This window comes from Balaenoptera physalus (genome assembly GCF_965194825.1).
Source record: "Balaenoptera physalus genome assembly, chromosome: 21".
Lineage (NCBI taxonomy): Eukaryota > Metazoa > Chordata > Mammalia > Artiodactyla > Balaenopteridae > Balaenoptera > Balaenoptera physalus.
The window spans coordinates 12,749,842-12,766,714 of NC_138902.1; the positions used below are offsets into that span (position 1 = coordinate 12,749,842).

At 39.1% G+C, this 16,873-nt stretch overlaps 2 protein-coding genes across 10 annotated transcripts in view; one reads left to right on the plus strand and one right to left on the minus strand.

Annotated features, from left to right (window-relative positions):
• The window catches only part of NSD3 (nuclear receptor binding SET domain protein 3), a 108,117-nt gene extending 93,354 nt beyond the window's left edge, over positions 1 to 14,763 (minus strand). For 3 of the 6 annotated variants that reach the window (XM_082444316.1, XM_082444315.1, XM_082444312.1), the window contains exon 1: positions 13,438 to 13,923. The gene's annotated coding sequence lies outside the window, so the exon portion shown is untranslated. Of the gene's footprint in view, positions 1 to 13,437; positions 13,925 to 14,458 lie in introns of those variants that run through there. The other 3 variants (XM_082444314.1, XM_082444313.1, XM_082444317.1) reach the window with 3 other exon arrangements.
• On the plus strand, positions 13,617 to 15,885 carry LOC309651523 (uncharacterized protein; the record flags this gene model as incomplete). 4 transcript variants are annotated; one of them, XM_082444375.1, is made up of 2 exons in its annotated part: positions 13,617 to 14,254; positions 14,820 to 15,885. In XM_082444375.1, the coding sequence occupies 2 exons, from the start codon at positions 13,617 to 13,619 to the stop codon at positions 14,830 to 14,832; spliced, it is 651 nt and encodes a 216-aa protein (XP_082300501.1). In that variant the 3' UTR covers positions 14,833 to 15,885. The 4 variants fall into 4 exon arrangements, with proteins under 4 accessions (XP_082300501.1, XP_082300500.1, XP_082300503.1 ...); XM_082444374.1 differs by having other exon boundaries at positions 13,617 to 14,226; XM_082444377.1 differs by having other exon boundaries at positions 13,617 to 14,173; positions 14,820 to 15,884.
• Between the last annotated feature and the right edge of the window lie 988 nt (positions 15,886 to 16,873).

Sequence of the window (16,873 nt, forward strand, 5' to 3'; positions counted from 1 at the left end):
CCTATGTCTGCTACACAGTGATGTCCATTCATAGATGATAAGTCAAAACAACACACTGGAAAACTAGGATTTGGCAGTTCTCTCTGTTCTGACCAATGGCATACAAATAAATGACTTCGAGTAAATCCCTTAATCTCTAAAAGGTTATGAAATGAGGCTGAATACTCAAAAACTGACGACGGAAATATTTTCTCACTTGTCTTTCCATTTTGTCAACTCTATGATTTTTTTTTATAAATTTATTTATTTATTTTTGGCTGCGTTGGCTCTTCGTTGCTGTGCGCGGGCTTTCTCTAGTTGTGGCGAGCGGGGGCTACTCTTCGTTGCGGTGCGCGGGCTTCTCATTGCGGTGGCTTCTCTTGTTGCAGAACACGGGCTCTAGTCATGTGGGCTTTGGTAGTTGTGGCACGTGGGCTCAGTAGTTGTGGCTCGCGGGATCTAGAGCGCAGGCTCAGTAGTTGTGGCGCACGGGCTTAGTTGCTCTGCGGCATGTGGGATCTTCCCGGACCAGGGCTCGAACCCGTGTCCCCTGCCTTGGCAGGCGGATTCTTAACCACTGCGCCATCAGGGAGGCCCCAACTCTATGATGTTTTACATGGAGAGGATTTATTTAGTACATATGTGCATGCCTGGACAAAAGTTTGTCTGTTTTTAAAGTAAGAGTTCCCACAGAAATGTTTCTATACAGACTCATTCTAAACTAATCGCCGTAAATTACCCATATCAACACCACCAAAATAATCAAAAGCCGGGCCTCACCTTGCCTATTCCGAGACTCTAAGTGGTTTGTTATTCCAGATATATATCTAATTCCTCACAAAGTCCTTTTTTTGTTTTGTTTGTGACACGGTTCATTACTGAACACCAACTATGTACCAGGCCCTATTCTAGATCCTGGGAAATCAAAGGAAATATGATTCTGATCTCATAGAGCTTAAATAAACATGAAAATTTCAGAAAATGATAAACTACTATAAAACAGGGTAATAGGACACAGTGACTGGGGGTCTGGATTGTTATAAAAAGGACTAATGGAATCCAAACCAGGAACTAATCATATAGAAAGATTAGAGGAAGACACGTGAAGAGGTGATCATCAGACATATCTTTTATTTCCTTTCAAGTTCTCTTTGTTTCAGAGGCTTCTGAGGTTATAGTAAAAAGATTTAAATAATAGTCAAGTATTCCAAGTAATATAAAAAGTTTAAGATTTCCATATTATTTAACCATAACTACTCTAAAATACTACTGAAATGAAATCATTTTGTTGGTCAGCAGTACATAGTCTGTTAATAACTGCATTGATTAAAAGAGTTTTTAAAAATACTTTTATATTTTAAAATTTAAAAAAAATTTTTAATTTTAAAAATATTTAAAATTTGTATATTTTAAAATAATAATCAAATAACTATTACTAAGTTGTTTCCTGTGAATGGATTTATTCATTATCTAAGAGAGTAAGCATTTGGAAAAATGAGATTTTAAAGTCCCAACCCCAAAAAAACACACAAAAAAAGTAATCACGAGAGCAAAGAATGTGAAAATGTCCACTTCGACTTAAATTCTTTTCCTTCACTAAGAATATCTAAATCTGTGCTAATCACACGTGGCTACTGAATTGTAAACAAATTAAAATTAAATAAAATTAAAAATTCAGTTCTCAAGTACACTAGCCACATTTCAAGTGTTCAAAATCCACACATGTGGCTTCCCTGGTGGTGCAGTGGTTGGGAGTCCGCCTGCCAGTGCAGGGGACACGGGTTCGATCCCTGGTCCGGGAAGATCCCACATGCCACGGAGCGGCTGAGCCCGTGTGCCACAACTGCTGAGCCCGTACGCCTGGAGCCTGTGCACTGCAGCAAGAGAGGCCACCACAATGAGAAGCTCGCATGCAGCAACGAAGACCCAACAACAGCCAAAAATAAATAAATAAAAATAAATAAATTTAAAAAAAAAAAAAAGAAAGAAAAAATATCCACACATGGTGGGTGGCTACCATACAGGACAGCAGAGACACAGGGTATTTCCATCACTGCAGAAAATTCTATTGGTCAGTGCTGATGTAAATCATTTCTCAAATTTGACCCAAACAAAAACATCCTAAAAAAGCTTATAAAAATCAGGTTAATTATAAACTTTTTAAAGAAATTGGTGAATAGTACCGTATAACTAGACAGAAATCACATATGAGGAAATTTAGCAGACACACGTATGCAAGAATAAAATAAGAGTAAGATAAATCGGGGACAAGGAAAAATGTGCTCTGACATTGGTGTTGCAGTCATGAGTCTTGCGTTTTAGCTGTGAGTCTACCTCTCTGAAGAGATACGACATATTTGGGCTTCTGTTTATAGCCCATAATAGAGTTTAAATCAGGTGATCCGATCACCTGAAATGACCCCAAACAATGGGAAAATGAGCTGTGATTCCTCCTAGTCACCAATACATAAATGTAGGGGTTGGATTTGCATTCTGACAAGAACATATGTGATTTTAAAAATTAACTTTAATGTCTTACCTACCCTATTAACATTATTTAAAGATGTTCGTTATTTGCAATAGCAAACAATTATATGAAATTCACAACCAACACCTATTTACATAAATAAGATTTTAGGGAGTAAAGCATGACCACCATATTTCTTTCTACAAAATTCTCTAAGTAATCAAGGTGTATTAGAGAAGTAGCACCTTTTCTTATCATTTTTATTTTTAATTTTCCTTAGTTTACACCACTAGTAATAGAGTAATACTATTTTTAAAACATAACGGTACTACTCCATAATCTGTTTAACTCTAGTACCATCACCCCAAATATATTCTGAAATTTTCACTTAATAATTTTCCACTAAAATTGTGTTAAGAGAAAGATGATGGTCAAGGACATGAAAATAACCTGTATAAGGGAGTGACCTATGTGAAATGAAACACAATTAAATACCAAAAAACCCCCTGTCACTAAATACAGTCACACAATTTTCACTTGACTATGATTCTATTAAGTTACACAACATTTTAGGTTGCTTTGTAGTTCTTTTTTTTCCTGACTAAACCACATTACTTATTGAACTGCCTTGTACCAATACAAAACTTACTAATAAAACACACAATTTCCCTTATCTATTTGGTTTAACCTCGAAGTCTTCACTTTGTTCTTGACCACACCTGGCAACAACAGACATGGTATTATGACTGGAAGAAAATTCACATTAAATTATTTTCCAGTCCCTTACATCAAGGGACTGGCTCACAGTGAAATTTATGACAAACTAAGTAACTTATATCAGTCATCTTGTTCCATTCACTATGAAATCTAGTAAACTAACAAGTTCATCCACATATTTTCCTTCCTCTTTCCCTAACAAATTTTTAAATTACAGAAAACAGGTGTGAGATTGTTCAAATTTTACTTTCTTTTACCATATCAAGGCAAGGTATCACAGAAATAATAATGTAGTTTTTAAAGTACTAAGCAATTAATTTATCATAATATCTAAAATGATAATTTACTACGTTTATTTTTCCTATAAAGGCCAGGGGTTTTTCTTCTCTTTTCTTTTCTTTTTTTTTTTTGGTTCATCAGGTTTATCACTTTAGTATTTTAGGTTCAATTATATTCAACATTTCGTTTTTAAAATAAACAATAAAAGAACATAAGGAACTTCATACCATATATTCAAATTTTACATTATCACCTATTTGCTTAATCAGAACATGAAGCGTTGGTGAAGCTATAAGCCATCATGCTTTTGTAATAACAACAGTGGAAGTAAATTTGGACTGGAAAGTTAACTTCATGTTCCTACTTGTAACAGCATGAATTCTCTTTACCAACTGAGAAACACCCATGTAACCCATGCAAAGATTCTGCTCAAGCACTACCTAACATTCAACTTTTAACTTCTATAAAAGTGAGTTTAGGCCAACTGAGTTCACATCTTCATCGAGGAAACATTCGACTAAAGACTAGCTCATTTTGCATATGCTATTATTCTTATATTTTTAAAAAGTCATTTATTATCAGCTACATGCCTGGTCCAGTTCTAGGCACACTCTAGCACTTCTAGTTTAGATCCCTATAATTGCAAAAAGTAGTCATTTTCATCTCCACTTCAGAGATAAGAACACTGAGCCCCAGTGGTAGAGGTACGGCGGGAATAAGAACTCGGGTCTCCCTGACACTTGCCCTACACTCCACTGCCCATTGAGTTTAAAAAAAAAAAAAAAAAAAGTTTTGTTAAATGGCCTAAAGCAAACAGAACAACCTTCAGGGTGAAGGTCAGTTAGAGCAAAGCAAACCTCTCAATAAAAAGAAAGCCATACATTTTATACAATAAGTTTGCTATAGTTAACTATATAGGTATAGCATACTTTCCATAGACATTTCCTAAAATAAGGTGTTTCTGAATAAAATTTGAATGAAAAGAAAGGTATTTTAAACCACATACAATGCTTTCTCAATAAAGGCATCATGACTGAACGGAAAGATAATTTTATAATTCAAAAACTCTACCACATACTTTGTTTTATAAGCTTAAACTTTATGTCATGTTTTCTTAACACAGGAATATGAGCATCTTGTTTTCATAGATGACTTTTAAAATCTCACTCCATAAATTGATATAAAGTATATATCATCAATTACAACGCAATAAGGCTGGAGATAAAATTTTTCAAAATAAGTGATAGGAATTATAAAGAAAAAATGTATCACACAAGCTGCTGCGTTCTTGTATACCTATACTACACTTTAAAAACCACAAATAAATGCAGTTTTTAAAAACAAAGCCTTTCTGATATTACTAGGAGTTTAAATTAGTTCAAACCTTGCTGGAAATGTTCTAAAATCGACTATGGTGATGGTGCACAGTTCTATGAATATACTAAAAACCACTGCATTGTACATTTTAAATGGGTAACTTGTATGGTATGTGAATTATTCCTCAACGAAACTGTTATTAAAAAAAAAACCTTTCTGGAGAAAATATTGGACATATGTGTCAAAAACTTTTGTAATGTTCAGACCTGTTAAGTAATTCTACTCTTAGGAATTTATTGTAATCAAATCATCACAGTCATACAATTTTTTAAATATGTAAGAATGTTCATCAAATTTTATCTAAAAATTGCAAACTGCCTAAAATGCTATCAACAGAATAATGGTAAATAGATATGGCACAACCATACAATGAAATTATATATCAGTTTAAAAAATCACATTCTCAAAAAAATTTATTTCACAATAAAGCAGGTTATAAAATAATATTATACACTATTCCAATTTGTAAAAAAAAAAAATACAGGTATGCATAAGAAAAACACTGGAAAGATACAGAACGAAATGTTAATTGTAGTTGTTTCCAGTTGGTAGGATTTCAGTTGATTTTAATCTTCTTTATATCTCACTGGTTTTCAATTTCTCTACAATAAACAACCCTTTCATAACTTAAACATAATAAATGTTATTTTAAAACTACCAGCCACTTTGGAAAGTACAAATTTTCCATTAAAAATTAAAAACTAATAGGGCTGGGGGTAGTGGTGGTGGTGGGATGAACTGGGAGATTGGGAATGACATGTATACACTAATATGTATGAAATAGATAACTAATAAGAACCTGCTGTATAAAAATAAATTAAATTTAAAAAAAAGATTCTATAAAAAAAAACCTAATAGGGCTATCAGCATTTCTTAGTGGTACTGTGTGTGGATCTATATGCATATGGATGTAATACCTTAATTAAGACCTTAACCTCAACACCCTAATTCTATGACACAATACAATAAATTCTAATGATCAAGGCTAAATTGTACAGGTGATAACAAAACAGAAAGCATGAGATGACCAAAAGTATATTAACCTTACTTCATATACAAAGCCAAATTACCTACTTTAGGTTTAAAAAACTATTACATCAAATTATGTGTGTTTCCACATCTAGGAAAACTCAACATATACAGTCATTTCAAGATTTAAAATAATTATTTCTCATCCTTGCAGGAGGAAAAAATAGCAAGGGATGTATTTAACCTTCACCCAGAATAAAAAAGAACAACATTCTATTGGAATTTTAGGTGAAGCATAGCATTAAGTTTCTCACCACAATCAAATATGAAATACCGTACTGCAATGTATTTGGATCCGGCAGAGATCAAGAAAAACACAGACAGCTTAAAGTAACAAAATTATAATAGCCAAATAAAGGCTTTAATTTATGTATGCAGATGTGTTATAAAAATGTCCTTCTTAAAGTCCACGTTGCAGAGTTTTATGCAAATAGTCTGTATTCATCAGGTAGTCAGAGGGGGAAAAAAATTCAACTTTGGGACTTCCCTGGTGGCGTGGTGGTTAAGAATCCGCCTGCCAATGCAGGGGACACGGGTTCGAGCCCTGGTCCGGGAAGATCCCACATGCCGCGGAGCAACTAAGCCCGTGCGTCACAGCTACTGAGCCTGCGCTCTAGAGCCTGCGAGCCACAACTACTGAGGCCGTGCACCACAACTACTGAAGCCCGCGCGCCTAGAGCCCATGCTCCACAACAAGAGAAGCCACCGCAATGAGAAGCCCGTGCACCACAACGAAGAGTAGCCCCCGCTCGCCACAACTAGAGAAAGCCCGCGCGCAGCAACAAAGTCCCAACGCAGCCAAAAATGAACAAATAAATAAATAATAAATTTTTTAAAAATACTCAAAAAAATTCAACTTTTTTCTGCTATCACAATCCTCCAAAGTCAACATTTAACCTTTCCATACATATAAGAAAATATTTCTAGAAAGTGAGGGAAGCACATTAAAGTAGGTTTCTCCAGTTAAAAAAGAAATCTGGGGTTTCCCTGGTGGCGCAGTGGTTAAGAGTCTGCCTGCCGATGCAGGGGACACGGGTTCGAGCCCTGGTCTGGGAAGATCCCACATGCCGCAGAGCAACTGGGCCCGTGAGCCACAATTACTGAGCCTGCGCGTCTGGAGCCTGTGCTCCGCAACAAGAGAGGCCGCGATAGTGAGAGGCCCGCGCACTGCGATGAAGAGTGGCCCCCGCTTGCCACAACTAGAGAAGGCCCTTGCACAGAAACGAAGACCCAACACAGCCATAAATTAATTAATTAATTAATTAATTTAAAAAAAAAAAAAAAAAAGAAATCTGGTTCACCTAGCCAAGATGCAGACAAGGTAAGAATCAAGAGGCACCAAGGATGGAAGAGTCAACATAGATTGCCACTGTTCAGGTTAATACTTTTTCTAATGGTTACATTAATGTGAAAGCAAGAGAGTCAAACTAGTTTTTGTAAATAAGATACTTAAGTTAGGATATCACTGATACAGGCAAATCTGACATTTCCTAGGCAAAAGCCATTGTTAGAGTCTGCACATAAATCTAAAACCAGTAGTCACTGAATCCTACCAAAAACTGCATCAGAGATGAACTCTGAAGAAACAGCTTTATGCAACATGGCATGATTCTTGTAGGATTCAGCATTATTTTTTGTTTCACATTCATTAGTGAAGCACCAAGATTTCAAATGACTAAACGACTACACTAAATGTTAGGAAACTTCTTTTTTTAATTGTCTAGATAACCCTTTTGATAACAACAAATAAAAACTGGCGATTCAGTTTTTACCTGTGCTGACTCCTCGTGGTTATTAATTTTTCAGCTTTCTTTTTAGCACACTGTTATCCCTCAAGTCCAACTACCAACCAAGACAATACCACTTAAACCAATTAGACTGTCTCTGCAGCTTTTCTTACAGGGTGTATTACCTGGGTAGTGACTACATGATGTTCGTTTTCTAATTATTTGTTTATACTGTACATTTAGGTTTTATGCTTTTATCTTTATATGTCATGTTTTACAAAAGTCTTTAAAATGCACTTTAAAAGTCTTTGCTTGTTTGTTTTTTATGTACAGCTTTAAGGCTCCACAGCTGGGCTTCCCTGGTGGCGCAGTGGTTAAGAATCCGCCTGCCAATGCAGGGGACACGGGTTCAAGCCCTGGTCCGGGAAGATCCCACATGCCGCGGAGCAACTAAGCCCGTGTGCCACAACTACTGAGCCTGCGCGCTGCCACTACTGAAGCCCACACGCCTAGAGGCTGTGCTCCGCAACAAGAGAAGCCACCGCAATGAGAAGCCCGCACAGTGCTGCGAAGAGTAGCCCCCACTCACCACAACCAGAGAAAGCCCGCGCACAGCAATGAAGACCCAACTCAGTTAAAAATAAATAAATTAATTAATTTAAAAAAAAAAGATTGCAAAAAAAAAAAAAAAAAAGACTCCACAGCTAAGAGATGTGAGTAACACAAGACTCACTAAACACAATACCATCTTGGCTACAGCCAAAATGCCAGTAGGCAAGCCTCCACATGAGACTTCCTAATCTTTTGAATCTCAAATCAATTTGATAAACGAAATTTTATCTTACCCACAAAATCCCAGGAAGCCACACATTTCTTAAATTTAAAATACCTACGTATTTAAATTGAGTTAAATAATTCTTGTGCTTTCCAACTTCACACACACACACACACACACACACACACAAACACACACACACAGAAGTTACTGTGCTGGAATTCTATCAAACATCTCAGAAGACATCACGTAAAACAAAGTATTATTAGATAATATTCATATATGTATATGGTTAAAATAGAAACTATATGAATATAAATTTTTAAAATTTTCCTATTCACTCTCTCCTCAATATAGTTCTAAATCTAGATGAAAGAGGGAACATAGTAGAAAAAAGAGTTCTCATTGTAGATCAGTCAATGATAACACAGATTCACACCTAAAATTTAAGAATAAGCCAAGAATCAAAGAGCTTTTCAAATGCAAAATTTTGTCAATAAGCAGATGTACTTTAGAAGTAGCAAAACACATCCATCTAGCAAAAACTGAACATTCTCTAAATCACAAAATTTTAAATATGCCTTTTTCCTTCTTTTCATGCCACCCTGTACTAGCACAACATAATACAGAAGTGTTTAAAAGTACTTATTAAGTATTTACTAAGGTCAACAATAAAAACAAAACGAAAAACCTCTGAGTATTTAAAAAATGTGTTAGGTAGTCGTAGTATAATCAGTTTCTTAAATTTATCTTTATTTATATTTATTAAAAGATTAGCCTGCAGAAATAAAGTTCACCATTCATTTAAAAACTCAAATGCTGGACATGTTGTTTATTAACACATGAATAAATCATCTTAGTTGCTCTTTCAAAAAATAATAGACTCCTTTTTTTTTTTTAATTAAAACTAAAAACAGCAATGCACCAAAATAGATTTTATGGATAGATACCAAATTCTAAACCTTTTTAAAGCTTTAATGATTTTAATTTTTTTAAGTGTCTAAAACAGACTTTTTGTTTCAAAAGAATTCAATGAATAAGTATCCACGGTTACGAATTTTCTTCTTGATAGTAAAAAATAATTAAAAATAATCAGTGATGCCTAAGATTTTTTTAAAACTTGTTTTCAATTAGGTATTCTTTCCAAGTTCTTTTCCAGGACCGTGACAGACCTCTTATTTTTTTATTTCATTGATAATTTTATTAGAACAGGAAAAATTCTGCCAAAACCACTTCATTACCCAAAATACAAACTTCAAGATACCTGGACAAGACTCACTTATGCATGTAAAAATATTTTGTATAAATGTTATATGTACAACATGGTGAACAAAATATGGAAAAAGAGAAGCAAGAGCCTTTACCTCACTGCAACTTAATCCCCTTGTGCTCATTATACTAACCATGCCTAACCTTGAGTATTCCCCCTCACCTTGAGCTTTCACAGAATGCACAAATACTTCCACAATAATGAAGTAATGTGATGTGGTACAAAGAGTCAAGTGACAGGTTTTTCACCAAAGCCTTGGACTTAACTTCTCTGGTCTCAGTGATTTCTCTTGTAAAATAAAGTAGTTGGACTGTATCTCTTCTATTTAAATAGGCTGTTAGGGACCTAATTCAGGACCTGCTATATTACTTGTAATAGCAAAAACTTGTTAACAACTTAATGTTAATATTAATCAATATTTCAAACAATGGAATACTATATGACCCTTAAAAAAAAGAAAGCGGTAGGTCCATATGTGCTTGTTTGAAAGGATGTCCCAGGGAGCCTACTAAAACAAAAAAAGCAAAATGCAAACAGCGTGATAGACTTTGTATGTGTTTTAAGATAGATGTACGTACATATGTACAGAAATTTTCTAGGAAGACACCCAAGAAACTTCAAAATGGCTGTTAGTGGAGAACAGAGTGTTAACTTTTTTTAAAACCTCTTATAATCTTTTATAATATTTCAAAAAAATTTAAATAATGAACGTGTGTTATTTTTATGAATCTTTACAAGAAAATAAAAGTAAAGGTCTGCTGATCAGGTTTTATAATTAGAAAAGAGCTGGGTTCGTATACTGGCTTTGCTGTTTACCATCTGTGTGTTATTAAGGTGTTTAACCTCAATCTCTCCATCTGTAAAAAAGGAGTGAACAGTACTAGCCCTCCCACAACTGTTGGGAGGATGAAAGGAAATCACCCATATAAGACATTTAGCACAGCACATTGTTAGAGGACAACAGCTATTGTAGCCATTACTAGGCTCATTATAAATATTATTATAAATTCCAGAAATGGAGTGTCTTTTAGAATCAGACAACTGACTAAAGACTTGGACAATTCATTCAAGGATGACCAATCTCAAAGGCAACCAGTTCCCTTTACCCCAAACTCATTCAATCTGATCAGTATAAGAAAGGGCATATCTATTAACTTAAAGTTAAAAAAAAAAAAAAAGCTATCACAGGTAGCAGGTGAGCTGATGAGGGACATGGTAATCAGAGCACAGTCTGGGTTTTAATTAAGTATCAACTAACTAGAGTAGCCTTCTTCATTACATGTGGATACCTAGCCAGGAGCCAGAATACTCATGACAGCTGGGCAGGGGACCTTCATCTCTACAAAATGCTGAATATCTAGGAATAAACTTTTTTTTTTTAAAGTAATTCAAGTTTCCAAGAGTCTTTTCTTATTTCAATATACAACAATTTCTCATTTTCCTAAAAATTTATGGCACTGATGGTTCATTCATAAATTAATTACAAATAACATGTCAATCAAGTGAGAGATATAAAAATGAAATCTCCATAAAAATAAATTCCAAAAAAGCATATTGAATGGATTTTTTGAGTGGAACTTTTTCTCATAAGATTTTTTAAAATTCAGGCTGAATATTATCAAATCAAAATAAGTTGTAAATCTGACCTCTATACTAAAAGTGCTCTCCCAAAGTAACACTCTAACAATACTCAATTTAATTTTTCCAACAGACCAAGAACACATCCTAAAATTCTATACAACAACTTGGAAGGATGAGGCGTTAGGACAGATTAAATCAATATGTAGCACAACTGGTTTGAGTCCATCATATTACAATTTTAACAGGCCTTCCTGGTATTAGAGAACAGTTTCAATACCAATATGACGGATTAAAGTTTGGATTCTCCCAATTACAATGATAAAACAAAAACAAAAGGTCACACACATTTAATCCTTTTCAATATGAAAATAAAATAGGCTCCACTTAGTTCAGCTACTGTAAGTTTGTTAGTATTTAAAGCTTTAGAATAGTAACTATTTCAAATCACATAAGTAGATACACTTGAATACATTTGAGAGTTACTGTAGCTTTCCTGAGAGTGACCTGAAGTTCCCACCAAAAAATCCTGGCACCTGAATGACGCTCTGAGCTCTGCATGTCTGCTTCATAGATCATTGCACTGTGCTGAACTGACATTTGGATATTGTACTGGGCAATTGTATGAAAGCAAAGAGAAAGGATGGAAGAGAGTTTATTTTAAAAAAGAAAACACTTCTTAACACACCCATCACCTATAAGCAAGAGCCATCAGAAGCACCATTTTAAAATACACACATTTCTAATTTTCCAACACGCAAACTACAGCGAGCAGATAATGTACCACAGCAGACCTTCCTACCCCTACTCTCCCCTCACACAGTGCTTTGCCGAGAGCACAAGCCCAAGTAAAATAACCGAGGCAATTTCCTTGTTTACTTAAAGAATTGCAGAAAACATGTTGACTGCTTCTGAGGCTTCTGAAACAAATGAATTTTCAATATTTAAAAGACTTTTCATGATCATGTTTGAAATAAGAGTAGTAAGGATTCCTTCAGCTAGTAAAAAATATAGTTTTAACTTTATTAAAGGGGTTAAATTTTACACCGCAGTTCATTAGCATGCCTTGCTCGCAACCAGAAGGAAAAAGGGAAGGGGGGGGCAGCAAAACACACAAGATGGAAAACATTACTACCTCCTTTGGTGGTTATGAATAATTTTAAATGACCCCAAGATGTATGGGAAGAGTTCATGAATAGAAAGAAAGGGGGTTAACAATCTGAACTGGCCCCTTCTAGATTCATACTGATGTCGGAGAGAAGAAGGAATTTATTTACACTGCAGTGCCTGGCAGCAAACATGGCTGCCCCTGCCCCCTTTAAATCGGAATAGTCTTCACTCCCTCACCAAAACCATCAAATTATGGCCATGGCTCTCTCTGTCTTGCTACCATTACACGAACACACCTCTTCCTCCCTCAAAGCACCTCAAAGCAGTAAAACCCACACCTCCCCATTTCACAACACCATAACCACTAGCTTCTCCATTATCTAGCCTTGAAAGAAAAGGCACAGAATACACACAAATATAGGAACAAAAGGCTTTCCCTTCCTAACACTTTAACAACCCCCTTCCCCTTCTTTTCCTCCCACTCTGTGACGCTTGGTCCATAGTTCTCATCCTTCTCAACATTCAGTTAATTTCCTTCCCGAGCCCAATCCTGGGTCTCCCAGTTCCTGAGTCTATTTCCTATCTTCCTATTGCATCCTGTCTCAAGCATTTCTCATCCCTTTTTCCTAATCCACCTTTTCCTCCACTTCCATTCCCTCGTGTCTCCCTTGAGGCCCCATCTCTCCACCTAATTCTTTCTCCTTTCCCCCAGACTCTCCTAGTTCGCATACTCCACCCCCAAACCTGCCTACTTCTCTGTCCGTCCAGGTCTCTTATCTCCAAACCTAACTCTTCTCCTCTCCCCCTGCCCCTCCCCCGTTCCATCTTTATCCCCGCCCCCATCCCACCTCTACTCCCAATTCCCAGTTTAGCGCCACTCCATCCCTCATCCCAATCCTACCTCTCCTGCCCCACCTCCCGATCCCCTCCACACCCCCCGCCTTGCTCCATCCTTCTAGACTCCCCTCGAACCCTTTCAGGCCACCCGCTAGTCCTCCCATCCCTGCTAAGGTCTCTCTCCCTACCCGGGTCCCATCCCTAGGTCGCCCCCTCCTCGCCGTCCCCACCTCAGCGCTTCCTTCCAGCGCGCGCGCGCACACAAACACACACACACACGCATTCACTTTACCTTCACTTTGTTCCATTCTAACCCCCCGGCCGTGTCAGTACGATCACAGGAGACACACGGAGGCCCGGAGTAGGGCTGGGGTGCAGGCAGCCGCCGGGGCCGCGGGGGGAGGAGGCGGAACCAAGCTAGGCCGCATGAAATCCCCGGGCTAGATTTCCCCCGCGCCGGACGCCTCTGCCATGGCGGCCGGCACCGAGGAGGGCCACGGCCAGGCCGGGCCGGGCGCGCAGCAAGAGGAGGAAGACTGCGGGCGGTGGGGTGGGCAGCGGAGCCGGAGGGATGGGGGTCGCCGCGCAGCTGCAGCTGCCAGAGACCAGCCCGTGGCTGGCGGCCGGGCCGGGGCAGCAGGGTCGTCGGGGCTCGACTCGACCTCGCACGCCTCTCCGCGGCGACCAGTGGACAGTCCCCCTCCGCCTCCGCCTCCGTCTTGGTCGCCGCCGCCGCCCGCTCCCGCCGCCACAGGCACCGCCGCCACCGCCGCCGCCGCGCACAAAGCCCCCCCCCACCCCGACTCTCGGGACGCCGCCGCCGCCAAATCCTCAGCCGCTCATTGGCCGCTGGCCGCGGCGCCTGCCGGGAAATGCAGTCCGGGGCTCAGGGCGCAGTGGGCTAAAGGAGGAAGAGGCCAGTCGGCGGGCGGAAAGGAGGGGCTGGGGGAGAGCCCGAAACGCCAGCGGCCCGGCGGGGTCTCGACGAGAAGTGAGACCGCAGGCGATAAAGGCAGAGAGACGGAAAGGCGCGACGCGGAGGAGAGTGAAAAACAAAACAAAACTAGAAGGCAGGATAGAGGTTGGGCCTGGGAGGCGAAAGTGTGCTCGTGCGTGTTCTTTGATGCTTCTAACAGCACATGTCAATCACCAGATGGGACTCCTCGGGGTGACACTGGATGCCCTCCCTAGACCTTAGAAATCCCCTACAAACGGGCGCCCGGTTAAGATGAGCGGGAAAGGGGACAGCGATTTCTGTGCCACCCTGGTTGTCTCCCGCCCGACAGCTGTCACAGAGGAGCTCCCTGTCCCACCGGGCTCTGCGTGTGGCAGCGATTTCAGACCGGAGCCTTGGGGGACAGTCTCGGATGGCAGGCTCCTCGGACGCCTCCCTGGCAGGCCCCGGGCCCCACACGCCTGCTTCCTTCTCGCCCCGCGGGCCCGGGGGCTTGTGGGTAACGGGGGGAAGGAAGGCAGAGCCGCCCGCACCCCAACCCAGAGGGACCGGCGGGCTCCCCGCCCGTCACGTGCCGGGCCCTGCGCTGCTCGCGGCCAGACCTCCGCTTTGAGGGATGAGGGCGGGCGTTTGTCCCAGACAGAGCTCACGTACGCAAGAATGAGAGGACGAAGCGCGAGTCAAGATTCTTTGTAACCCTATATCCCTCCCCATCCTAGGAAATTTATGTGAAACAATAGAAGGTACCAGCTGCGTGACACAGTAAACTCGTCTTGCAGGAGTTGGCCGATTTGGTGACATTTCCTGGGGCCTGGTGATAATGACTTAGGACGTCGTAGCACAGAGACGTGAAAGTACAAAGGAAACACAGGCTGCGACCAGATGAGGAAACCAATACTCCGTTCTGAGAATAATAAAGTCATATCACCACTAGACGTTAGACTCTCCATCGACGTTACAGTGCTGGATCTATTTGGTACCGTTACGGGCAATCCCTGCTACCTGTATCTTTAAATACCACTTAAACAGGAAATTAAAAGATTCCTACAGACCAATTATTTTCATGATTACTAATTTTACATTCGTTTAAAAAAAAAAACACATACACACACAACCCTGTTAATAATGCTAAGGATGATATTCAGAATTAAGCATTCCCATTACTGCTAATCATTATTTCTAAATCTATGCTTGTGTGGTTCCTATGCTCGTGGTACCAAAAGTTAAAGGAATCAATAAAAGCACATTTTTGTTTTAAATGTCTTTTTAGAACACAGATCTCCAAAGGGGGCCACACCACCTGAGCTTATTTCAAATGTTTGATTCTATCTCCTGGAAAGAGAGGTTAAATTGGTCTTTTTTTTTTTTTTTTTCCTTTCCTATGATCCTTTCTATCTCCATACTTCTTTCCCACCTTCCTGTATTGACAAGAGTTTAAAATTAAACTTATGTGAAGTAAATGCATAGTCTCTTCCTGCATAACATACACATTGTTAATAATATTTGATTTGGAGCCGTATTTAGGGAAATGGCCATTAAAATAACAATTTACATTTTTCGCATCTAACATCTTATGAGGTTCAGAGCATATTTTCTATTCTTCATAGAAAGTGAGCAAACAGTTCATTAAGAAAGCAATCTGGGACTTCCCTGGTGGTGCAGTGGTTAAGAGTCCGCCTGCCAATGCAGGGGACACAGGTTTGAGCCCTGGTCCGGGAATATCCCACATGCCGCGGGGCAACTAAGTGCATGCACCACAGCTACTGAGCCTGCGCTCTAGAGCCCGCGAGCCACAACTACTGAAGCCCGTGCGCCACAGCTACTAAAGCCTGCACGCCCAGAGCCCATGCTCTGCAACAAGAGGAGCCACCACAATAAGCCCGTACATCGCAACGAAGAGTAGCCCCCGCTCGTCACAACTAGAGAAAGCCCGTGCGCAGAAACGAAGACCCAAAGCAGCCAAAAATAAATTTAAAAAAAGAAAATAAAAATATTTTTCTAAAAAGAAAGCAATCTAACACAATTCTCAGGGCCAAGATTAGGGAGAAAAAACCATTTTTGTTTGTCTTCTGAAGATTATATTAAGAAACTCATTACATGATAAATCACTTATCCTGAAAGTCAAAAAAATCACCAGGCCTGATAAGAGAAGGCAGACATCGTTTTGAACCAATTGATTTCAATAAGAAAGATTCTTAAACCTTCCCTTTTTAAAATGGGATTGCTGACATATGGCCATGGTAGAAAATCTAGCTCATCTTTCAAATACTGGGCTTGGAATCGTTCATCTGGTTTATGAATACTTAATGATTTTCACTGTGCCTGGTTGTAAATGAATACAATGCATGAATAAGAATATTTCCCGGCATAAAATGTCTCCCAGGGAACTGAGAAGAATATTTTTGCATCTTTTATGATCTTTTCCAGAAAAGTACATGTACATGATAGTGCAGTGATTAATTTATGAAATTAATGTGAAAATTATACCTACCTAGCCTTTTAGAGTTCAAAATTTACCATCGGGAATTTTCAGGGAAGGAAAGGTAAAGAGACTTTATAAAGATTTGTAGATTTTGTTAACTCTCGTAAACATAGAACATGAAGTGAAGCCTTTCTGTCTAAAGTTGGGTATCAGACACGCACAAAGCGCCCTCTAGTGGCCAAACTGAAAAGTTTTGCCTATGTAACAGTCGATCCATTTGGTTATTAGCTGAAAAATGCTTTGTGGATTAAAAGCAGTCTACATTTTTTTAAAAAATGAAATTTTATACCC